The sequence below is a fragment of the Vitis vinifera genome, chromosome 5, assembly GCF_030704535.1.
Source record: "Vitis vinifera cultivar Pinot Noir 40024 chromosome 5, ASM3070453v1".
In the NCBI taxonomy this organism is placed as follows: Eukaryota; Viridiplantae; Streptophyta; class Magnoliopsida; order Vitales; family Vitaceae; genus Vitis; species Vitis vinifera.
This window is the reverse complement of record NC_081809.1, coordinates 12,050,760-12,062,409: the sequence shown is the minus strand read 5'-3', so window position 1 is coordinate 12,062,409 and position 11,650 is coordinate 12,050,760. Positions and strand designations below refer to the sequence as shown.

Below are 11,650 nucleotides of genomic sequence, written 5' to 3'. Positions count from 1 at the left end.
ACAAAAAGTAAGTACAGAAAGTAGCATTAAAAATCAGTCAGAAGATGACCTATCAAACTATCAGTAAATGAGAGAGAAGAATGTGGGGTTGACGGATAGCTTGATCAACAAATCTGTGATCCAAGCATGCAACAATAAATGCGAAAAAGGCATGGGGGCTTGACACATTGCTTCATATGCAAGAGCTTCCAAACTCAGGGTTTGTGAGTCGGTCTCTTGATATAAATGTTTTTTCTTCTTCAAGGGACAAGTGCTAGTTGGAGTGTCATATGGAGAATCCCCCATGATTCCCCGAGTGATACATATTCTCTTTTATATTCTTTTTTGAATTTTCAAGTTTATTGTGATTCATCCTGTACAGAAAATCGTTTAATATAATTGTAATTTCCTTCCGTCCTATTTTCCTTATCTATATTTATGTTATCTACGGGAGATGGGCCATGAGAATGGTGAGGTGTCTAGGCCCTAGGGAGGAGTAAAGTGGATTGAGAGGAGAGTCAGGTAAGGATGGGAAGAAAGTGGCAAGGGTCCCTATAAAATAACCCGTTTGTTCCTTCTGAATCAAATGTCTTCTTACAATTTTAAAACAAATGTACCTAGTTCTCCGTTAAATGTCCTCTTACGATTTTAAAATAAGTATACCTAGTCAAGAAGAATCTACTCTAAGTGTACATGTATTTTAAAACTATGAGGGTTTATTAAATTTAAAACAGACAATACTTATACGGAAGAGAGTGAGTCATTATAAATTATATTAAAGTTAATTCTCGACCTTGATATGAGCCTTTGTCTATTTGATTTTTAAAAAGATGTTTGTCTGTTTAATCCTATAATTTTATAAGATACGACACAAACGTAACATCTACATAAAGACAAAGGGGTTTTGAGGGGATGATTGCAATATTCCTCATTGGATAAAGGAAAAGTTTTTTGACACTAAATATGTACACTTCTTTTAATCATGTAAATGTCTTTTAAAGTTATAAGGACTCATTAGGCCTAGAGTAGACAATATCTGCACACTTAAGAGCATATCATTATAAATTGTGTGTGTGTATATCTACTCTTCTTGATTGTGAAGACTTGTTTTAAAATTGTGAATGTTCATTGGGTTAAAATTGCACAATATCTACATAAGAGGAAGCGAGTCAATATAAAATGGTATTAGAGTCGATTATCAATCTTAATGTAGGTCTTTGTTTGCTCACCTTTGTAAGAGATATTTGTCTTTTTGGCCTTGTAATCATATAGGACATGAAGAAGACTTCTTGTCTTCATGGGGTTAATTATAATATCTTATATTAGATATAAGAAAAAGTTTCTAATATTATATATGTATGAACTCCTTTTAACCCTAAAAATATGTTTTAAAACCATGAAGGTCGCTTAGGCTTGTAGGGGACTTCTAAATTGTGTAAATGTTTTTTAAAGCCATGATAACCCATTACATTAAAAGCAGATAAAATCTACATAGAAGGGAGTGGGCCAATACAAAAAGACTAATAATATATATGTTGGTTGGGGAGACTAATTACCACTTAACAAGCATTATAATAATGTGCTAAAATGAGGTTTTATTATGTACTTCTTAGTAGAAATCATTTTCTTACCATAATAACCATGTTAGTTCTCTATTTTACTACTCCATGCTTTAAAGTGGTTTGATGCATTATGGAAGGTGAAAAAGGTGATGTTATGAGCCCTAATAATTCAATATGATCAATTGAGTTGATGACAACATGTAGAATAAGGGGTGCAAACTATTGTTTACTACTTTTTTAAAAACATGCATTGACCTAATGTTGATTTGTAATTGAGATCTTCCATACATGTTCTTTACATTTTGTATCATATTTTCACTAGTCCAAGATATCTTCTGAGAACATTTCTCCAATTATGAATTGCTAGATTTTCCTTTTTTGGAGGAAGATCAAACTAGAATTTGAGAATTTTGTTGGGAAAAGATCTCTGAAGTAATTATGTTGAATTTTCTCTCTTAAATTGTTGATTTTCTATTGAAATCAATTTTCTTTTTTAAAATTGTCTTTGATATAAATATCGGTAATTATTTAATCAATAGATCCAAATTTATTTTTTTCCCCAAAAAATTCTAAAATTTATTTTTCAAATAAAAAAAAAACCCTCTAAAATTGGCATTCAATTGGATGACTATCCATTAAAACATTGATTATATACATTACAAAAACTTCTTTTATCCGATGTGGGATATCATCTATATACAGGAACAAAAACTTCTTCCCTTATTTGATGTAGGATATCACAGTAAAAGTTCAGGACAACGATGTTCACAATCTAGTTATGATTATGAGGCATGGGACTAAATGGGCAATACAGTTCTATGCTGATAGTGATAAAAAATGATAGAAACAAAGGCTGATGTGATAACAATGATAGAAACAAAGGCTGAGGTGATAACAATGATAGAAACAATGAGAGGCATACATGGTTGAGAAGTACAAAGCTTCAAAGACGCTTTTATTAACTATTTGATGAAGCAATCTCATAAAACAGGAAAACAAATCTATGTGTATTTGGGGGTCAATGTCAAACTATGCTACCACTTTGGAAGCAGTAGAGCACAGGTGAGGTTGTCGTACGATGTATATTTGGTCACCGCGGCTTTTCCTCTTGTAAATATCCTGATTCCTGTGCCAAGTCCATAGAGCATATGTAGAATTCACAACCTGTGTTTGGAATGACAGATTAGGACCTAAAAGAGAGGGATATAACAACTGTACAAGTAAATGAATAGAAAGAGATAACTACTTGAAGATCACATTAGAAATATACAAGTAAAAATGGCGTAAATTAATGGATGAAAGAGTGCAACAGTCAACATATTGCTTCTACTTGGAAAGGTTAATGTAACTTTCTCTTGGCTAATGCAAATTTCTCGGTTCTTCTGCAGATTTCCAGATTGTATGTTACTTCAAACTTTGATATACATACATGCTGAGATTCATCTCATGGAATGTCATTGAAAACTCTGTTGAACCATTATAGAATATACTAACAGAAATGATAATAACAATAATAGAATATCTCATATATCCCTATAAAAAATGTCCAATATTTGAGATTTTTTTTTTTTGGTAAGATCCTATACATATACCAAACTAGTAACATTTCCAAAACTTTGACAAAACCAGAAAAACTATTTTAATGCTATGTCAAATAAAAATGGAATAACTTCACGTCCCCTGATGTTCTAGCTACCCCTAAAATGTGTCTGGCTTATATTTTACCTCAAGTATTCCATGCCCAAAGCTGCTTTCTCTAAATGCACTCCACTCTGGTTGTTGGTCCCAACAAAACTTGCCTTTGGCAGGGCCGGAAGAGAAATTCAAATGGCACAACCCTCCAAATTCTGGTATATTGTCTTGTGCTGAAGGGCATTTTCCAGGATCATCTGCATGGTCAACTTCGACTTGCTCAATATTTCCACCGTCTCCAACAGTTATGTAAACGGGCCCACATGAATCCAGTGTATAGTTGTAGACTCGATTCATCCGCTCATAAGCATGGACCTGCATGGTGGATAGTAAATCACACCTCTCTTGATAAAAAAGAATCTTGTCTAAGAATGGAATACTGACTTGATTTATTTATTTATTTTTAAATTCCCTTCATGTAATTCCCAGAACATGTCTACTGTGAATTGCAACCACACCAATGTTTTATCTTATATGAAATTCCAAGGATGAAAGATTTTTTCTAACACTCTGATCAACATTCCTTTATTAGAATCAACACATAATCATCTCAAAAATAAACAAACCATTAATGCACTGCAAATATTGACACAACATCTCCCAAGCCCTTTTATTTATCAAGAGGGTAATCTGTAGTCACTTGGTTGACTTTTCTGCGCCTTGGATCACTTTTAGAGACCCTTTAAAGTACTCCTCCTGTTATTATTAAGAGAATATACATCTTGGTACCTCCAAAATGAAGAGAACTTCAAAAAGAGACTCAGTATCATAAGAAAGATGTTGGAGCAAGAATCACTTGTAGAAGAAATTCGTGGTTTTTTTTTTTCTTTAAGATTTGTAAAACTTCTTTAGATTGAATCCCAAAAAATTTGAAGTTTAATGGAAGTTCATTAGGCAACCATATTGAGAGTATTAACAGTGGATATAAATATGTCCATGAATATTGTAAAAGGGATTGCCAAGATATAATTAAGTTAAAAGAGTAGGAAATGGATCAGTTGAGTGGAGCATCCATGCAAAGAAAATTGAGCAACTTTTGTTCCTCAATTCCAGACCTGAGTTGACCAGATTTGTTTTGTGCAAGCATGAAGAACAGGAGTTGCATCCATGTGAGTGGCAATAAAATTATACCAAGGATATTACCACTTGGAATGTGAGAGACACTAATGTCCTTGACTAAATAAAATAACCAAAGCAACATCTTAGAGATGTACGACAATTGTTAGGGCTTTATATTCAGCCTTCATACAGGAGCAAGAGATTGTCGGCAACTTCTTTGAGCCCCATGATATGCATTTGCGTCTTAAATAGGGACAGAGTCATTTGGTAGCAGCATGATCAACATCTGGGAAAGTCATGATAAGAGTTATGGAGCCATGATGAAGAACGATGCCAGAACAGGGGAGTCTTTCAAGTACCATAGACTCTGTTTTGCAGCCTCAAGATTTTCACTTGTATGAGGATGCATGCATTGACACACTTGACTCATGGAGTGGAATAAACCATGATTGTGAGAGTAAGATAATAAAGGACACAGGAGGATGTTTTCTAGGATCAACTTGAGGGAGGTATTAGTGAGAGTTTGTGGAACTAGATGCAGTAAGAGTGCTGAAAGGTTTACAAGCAATCATGCCAACACGTTTTAACATATCTGATTGAAAGTAACATGCTTATTCTGCTTGAAAGTAATTCTTCTTAGCAGCTATAATACCCAAAAAAGATTGAAGGTCTCCTAAATTAAAAATAGGAAATGCAATTCTCAACCTACAGGGAAAGGAATTCAGTTAAGGGAAGAGAGTCACCCATTCAAATAATTTTAGCAACAAAGAGGAAAGGATAACTGTGGTCTGAGGAGAGTGTGGCACAAATATGGAGTTATTTTCCCTACTATACTGAAAACCTTCAAGAAGAAGCAAAATAATTCACATTTGGCAAGTAAAAAGAAGCTGAACTTGAAGATTCTAGTTGACTGGTCTTCTCTATCAGATTTATCACATAACTGAATAAACAAATTATAACCACTTTGGGAGGATAAATTTCATGATACGGATATATAAGAAAAATAAATACCAGAATGAAAATAATCACATTTCATTTATGAGCTTGTCCAGAATCGGTCATTGTTCTTGAGTTCTATGACAATAGAAATTATGAAACTTTGGATAGAAGTCACCCAGAATTAAATGAATTGTTCTTGAGTTCTATGACAAATGACATGTGTAGCTGGATTGATGGCAATAAGATAAGCTATGACATTCATATTAGGGAAATTGTATCACCAGTTTACAGGTCAACAATTAGAACTTTGTATAATGCAATATCAAGCATCATTGTGGATTTTGTCCGAAAGGTCATACAAGTTAATACAACTATTTTAACAATGATTTGTAGGATGATATTAATGCAACAAGAAGATTGAATGGATTTCTATTAAGAGTCCTATTTTTTTATATTTTTTTTTAATGTTAAAATGAAATCCTATAAAAAATCAGGAAATTCTTGAAGGACATGATCATCAATTTTTATACCTAAAACACTCTATAATTTAGTACAGGGAAAAAGAGAAGATGAAATCACATTTTCTTTTTTCAGTGAAAGCTAGACTTGATGAATGTCTACTTACATGACCAGAGAAGACAATATCAACACCGTATTGATATAGAAGTGCCTCCATCTCCTGCCTCATGCATTCAAATTCCTGATAGTGTGATGAATAGCTATTATACCAAGGTGGGTGCCATGCAGCTACCAGCCAAGGGGTCACACTGCGGTCAACTTGATGCAAATCTTTCTTAAGCCAAGCATACTGGGCACCTGGAATGAAGATTTCATTAACTCTTAAAGTGATAGCAATTTTGCTAACCAGCTAAAAACATGCTTCCAAAGTCAACTTTAAGAGAGGCATTGCCTCAAATGGAAAAGTTGAAAAAGTATTATGGTGTCCAAGGCTATATCAATAAAACGGGCAGGATCAGTCACCAGTGCGATTGTAGTCAACATATGCTCCCAACATTATGAAATGTACTCCACCAGCATCAAAAGAGTAGTAGAAGTTACTCTTAGAGCCAGACTCCTCTGAGGGAACAGCAAATCTTGTCAGATATGATTTAAAAGTAATCCCAGCAACTTGAGGCTCAATCTCATGGTTGCCTTCAATCACCATCATAGGAACTCTTGATGTTAAGGGCTCCATAAATCTGAACTTCCAATTCCAACATGTTAGTCATGGACTGAATTTTAAAAATTCAAGGTGAATTTGCAATTACACTTATTTTAATTTGAGCACATTGAGCACTAACGTGGGTTTAATTTTTTCTCATCTATAGTAACTCCATTATTATGTGCATGTAATGGCAATATACACAGAGGAAAGCATAAGACAGATTAAATGGTCCAAGAGAGCTGAGAAATTGATCGGTACATGTTAAGAGTGTGTGTGTGTGTGTGTGTGTTTCTGAAGGGGCGTTCCGCCCTTCTTTGATGCGTGATTTGGAATGTTGACTCTGAAGGTAGCATTTGCATAGATCACAACTTGCATGTGGGAGACTTCATTTAAAAGTCTTTCTATGTTTCCCTCTTAGGGAAAACTGAGTCCCATTTAATGCAAAACTTTCAATGCAGAAATTTCTGACAGTAGACAATTTAAACCACAGTTAGCAGCAGGACAGGTTCATGTAAATCATGTTTCTATACAAAAAGGATTAGAACTGCAATCATGTGCTTATCTTTCAATATTCCACCTGGTTTTGTTTTGCTCAAATTTGCAGCAAAGAAGCAGTCCTTGAAGAATCATGCCTTCCGCTTCATTAAGGGAAGCAGATAGGTTGTATAAAAATTTTCAAATGAAAGGAGAAGAGTCTAAGAGTATTCAACTATGTTCATCAGCCAAGAATCTTGATGAAATAATAATTAGGAACAAAAGAAGATGATGTTTCTCCCTTTTACTTCCAACCAACTAAGACAGACTGAGCATCAGGGGTAGTATAAAGGGCAACTGAGAATCACACCAAGCATATCAAGTCAAGGACAACTAACAATTATACCATTACTGACCATAAAAGCAAGGAAACTGGAAACTAAAATGCATAGCAAGCATATTAATGAAATTTCTACCAATAATGTTAACAAAATTTAAATTTTCATCTCCAAAACTAACAGCATCATTGAATGGTTTGCTATATCAAATTGAGTAAAGCACCATACCAGGTTGGGGATTTAGCCACCCATTTGTTCAGTGAAAGTAAATTTAATACAGGATTAATAAAGTCATAATAGGCTTATCATCTGGGGATAATCGAGATAGCTGTAAAATTTGAAAAATCCCATAAACACCTGTTCATTGAATTACCTTGGTTTCAAAATCTCCCTTTCTGAATTCTAGTTGTTTGATCAACTAAATGTACTGCCAATCTTCTAAGGGAACACGACACATATTAACAGGAAGGATATCAACTGTACCCAAACCCATGTTAAGCTAAACTTCAATAATCAAAAGTACCCTTAACATTTTCATAACACTTAATTTCATTTTTTGTGATCTCAGACTATCATCACCTGAAAAAGAATTTTTATCTGCTAATGTGAGAAAATGACACTTTAAGACATTTGGACCTGGGTTAGTTATTCATCAGCTGCAGCCAAGCACTCCAGGTCCTTGATGATAGAGTAAAAATATTAAGGAGCATTCCTCACTCATCATTTTTCTGGTAGGAATTGATCGATCATTTCCACTAGATTGATACTCCTTAAATTTGATTGACCTCTAGTTCATTTCTGTTTATCCCGCTCTTGAATCTTGGTAAGAACTTCAAACTATCACAAACTAGAATTTTCATTCCCCTTCAAGCCCTCCGACAAGTCAGGCCCCACCTTGGGATAAGCTTACTATGACAAATATCCACAAAAGGAAAGCTAGAGACATGCTAAATTATATCATCTATAAACTAAATAGTCTGTTAATAAATAATATTATCAGTAGCTGAACTTTTAAAATACAATCCAAGGTTTTTCTGTTTCTATCGACTAATTCAGAGTATCCTAGTAAGCTGAACACCTCATAAAAATGAAATAATTAGATTATCTAGTAGTCCTCTCTGTTCCCTTGATTTAGATTCCACTATAGGTTTCAAATAAAAATGATTGAACCACAATAGTTGCATTAGGCAAAACTGAAAAATTGGAGAAAGCAGATTGAAGGATACCTTCCCCACCCATCCCAGCGGGGTTGATATGTCTCTCTAATTGGTGCATCTGGGAAGGCACATGAAAAGCAGGGGACTCCTTTGCCACCAGTTGTACGGTACTGATTTGCATAACTCAGGTCTCCAACCATTAAAATCATTGATGGGTCGTTCCTGATCAGATGATCAATAGTTGTCGTTGTATTGCTTGTCAGACCCAAATCTCCAACAACCGCTATTCTACGAGGATACCTTTTTGGGCCAGGTAATGGTAAAGTTTCAAAGACGTACTCTCTACTCATAGCTGGAAAAGAACTATCCCCACACTTGTAATAATATTTTGTTCCAGGTTCAAGATCTACAAGAAAATCAAGAAACATAGTGAAAGCAGAACAACAGATATGACTCATTTTCATTTGAAAAACTCTCAGTAAGACTCATTTTCATTTGAAAAACTCTTAGTAAGACGACCATCTTCAGATGAAAAAAAGGGTTCTCTTTGAAAACTATTATTTTTGCATTTTGCAAGTAACAACTTCTTCAGTACTTTTGAAAGCAAATTTTCAGTTGGAACTCAGTGAACCATAACAGGGCTCCCACTCTCTTGGGTGAGAACTTACCCCAAACTGGGCAATAGGAAAATATTCAACATCTATCAGCATTCAAAAATGCTCTATAGAGGATTTTTATTTGTAAGCTGACAAAATGAGTTAGTTTAAAGTTATTTCCCATTTTGTGATATAAGTCCTCCATATGATTCCTAAAGTAATTTTAAATAAAAAATAACTCTCAGCCATTATTCTGTACTCTGGGACTTGAAACAGAGGAATACCTTTCAATAATGAACAGGATGTACGCCCATGAGAAGGGAAAAGATATTCTGCCATATGGCAGATTAGGGACATAGCCAGGAAAAGGTACCCATGATAGATGCCACCATGATCAATCAATGGACCATGAAATCTCCCATAGACATGGGCATTTCCCCCCTCTTTTGACTTGCCTTAGAATTAACAAGCTAAATTATATATGAACGTTCCTAAAACTGCAGTTGACCAAAACGGTTCCACAGGCAAATCGTGTAATAGACACAAGTGAATCAAAAAGCATTAACCACTGCCAAGCAGGATGAGTTTTATAATGCAAAAAGTGACTTCCAGGGATTATAAATTCAAATTCACTTGTTTATGTCATATAGGCAAGAAACATTCATCATAATAATCACACACCAATAAAGAAATAAATAAATAAATAAAAATCCACAGATTACTACAAGTTTCTGTTAATTTGTACCATCAAGCCTCACATGGTGAATGATGCCAGAAGTGTAGTTCAAGAGGCCCTCGAATGGGTACAACTGGCTATAAACAGTTGAAAACCCCGACTTTACACTTGAGTATTTCCGGCTTCTTTTCCCATACCAAACCTCGCTGGCCACAGTTGAAGGATCAAGTGGGGTTACGTTGGAACCAATCTGGGAATCCCCTAAAACCCAAATAAAAAACAACAACAACAACAACTCAATTCAATGCTTCCATACAACCAAACAGGCACGTGATCAAGAACAGGGAAAAACCAACAAATTTGTCAAAGAACAATACGAGCAACCCCCAAGACAATTCCCAATTAGGAATCCCCTAAAAGCCAATAAGAAACCAATTCAGTTCAACGATTTTCCTCTATCAAATCACACATGCACATGAAGAACATTAGACAAGCAACAGAAACGTCAAAATCAATGTGGTCATCTCCTAAAATCAGTGCATTATAACCAAATGGGGATTCCATAAAAAGGCCAACCGAATGGAACAATTCTTTGAAACCAAACAATCCCATGAATAACATCAGACAAACAGCATAATTAACTCTCAAGACCAATCTGGGCATTCCTAGAAAACAAATTCAAACCAACCCATTTGACAATTGCATCGAAACATGGAAGGAAATGTCATGAGAAGTACCTGTAATCCAAGACACCCACATGGAGGTTGGGGAAGAAATGGCAAGAGAAATCTGTTCTGGGAAAAATGAGGTGACATTTCTTCTGAGCCTAGGATGATCCATTGGTAAGTCATCACTGCCTCTCCGCAATCGGGAATCGAAACTGTGAGTGACTGGCTGAAAAGGACCTTCAAGGGTGGTAGGTATGTGATCACCACTTGTTAACAAATCTGCTATGATCATCAAGAAAATAGTTAGAGCTAAACATAGTCTAAAGTCCACCATGAGGCTCTCCTCTCTGCTTCTGGTGAACAGTTGGTGATCATGATATGTAAAACCATTAAAATATAAACAAATGAGGAAGTAGTTGGTGTTTCAGGAGTTTGGAAAGCAGACACGGCTGAGCATAACGTTGGAGTTTGGCTGACGTATGGTATCTGGAATCAGTAGTGGATAATGGCATGCCGTAGTGGGTTTTCTGCCACAACAGCGCCTTTACTAATTCGATTTATATACGTATGTATTGTTTTGTCTTATATGGCTTTGAGTGAAGTGGAAGTGGCGCCTCTTATAAGATATTCCCTATCCTTGTTTTTAAAAATTGCTTTTAAATTAAAGAATAAAAAAGTATTTTTTTTAACGAGTTATACTTTAATGTTGTAAAACAAGGACAAATATAATGCAAATCAAAGTAGTAGAGATAAAATATATCTTACTTTGATATATAATATGGAAGAAGGAATCAAATAAGAGAATTGAGAAAGTGAAAGAGAGAGAGAGAGAGAATGAGAGGAAGAGCTTTCTTTCTTTCTTGGGATGCTTTTACATGGGGGGGGGGGGGGGGGGGTAAGAAGCCTTTTATAGGCTTCATAATATGAACTCCCATTACTCATCTTAAAGATGAGTAAATGGAGTTCATAATGGCCATCAATGTGGTCATTCATTATTTTTCATTTACAACACTCCCCCTTGGATGACCACCATATTAAAAGAATATGCCTCATTAAAACCTTGCTAGTAAAAAACCCTATAGGAAAAACCTAGCGAAGGAAAAAGAGTACAATATTCTTTTCTTGGTATATTAGGACTGCCTCGTTAAAAACCTTGCCAGTAAAACCCAGTAGGACAAAACCTGGACGAAGGAAAAAAAGAGTACAGTACACTAACACCCTTTTACAAGCATACTCCCCCTCATGTCGATATCCTTGAGTTGACGCATTCCAATCCTGTGTATTAACTTCTTGAATGTTGAGGTTGGCAATGATTTTGTGAATAAATCTGCTAGATTATCACTTG

At 35.2% G+C, this 11,650-nt stretch overlaps 1 protein-coding gene across 2 annotated transcripts; it reads right to left on the bottom strand.

The window, feature by feature from the left end:
• Positions 1-2,384: 2,384 nt before the first annotated feature.
• LOC100252886 (purple acid phosphatase 23) lies at positions 2,385-10,854 on the bottom strand. Of its 2 annotated transcripts, XM_002283115.5 has the most exons (7): positions 10,375-10,854; positions 9,707-9,898; positions 8,435-8,771; positions 6,213-6,430; positions 5,857-6,047; positions 3,267-3,548; positions 2,385-2,705 (listed from the first exon to the last, which is right to left on the bottom strand). In XM_002283115.5, exons 1-7 carry the CDS (start codon positions 10,637-10,639, stop codon positions 2,571-2,573), a joined length of 1,620 nt encoding a protein of 539 aa, XP_002283151.3. In that variant the 5' UTR covers positions 10,640-10,854; the 3' UTR covers positions 2,385-2,570. The 2 variants fall into 2 exon arrangements, with proteins under 2 accessions (XP_002283151.3, XP_019075734.2); XM_019220189.2 differs by lacking the exon at positions 9,707-9,898 and having other exon boundaries at positions 10,375-10,833.
• Positions 10,855-11,650: the final 796 nt, after the last annotated feature.

Excerpts from the sequence above, each read along its gene's own strand:
- LOC100252886 (XM_002283115.5), bottom strand. The coding sequence starts at position 10,639 with ATGGTGGACTTTAGACTATGTTTAGCTCTAACTATTTTCTTGATGATC. Across the intron at positions 3,549-5,856 it reads ATATTGTCTTCTCTGGTCAT|GTCCATGCTTATGAGCGGAT; the intron begins GTAAGTAGACAT and ends TCCACCATGCAG. Across the intron at positions 2,706-3,266 it reads TTGGGCATGGAATACTTGAG|GTTGTGAATTCTACATATGC; the intron begins GTAAAATATAAG and ends TTCCAAACACAG.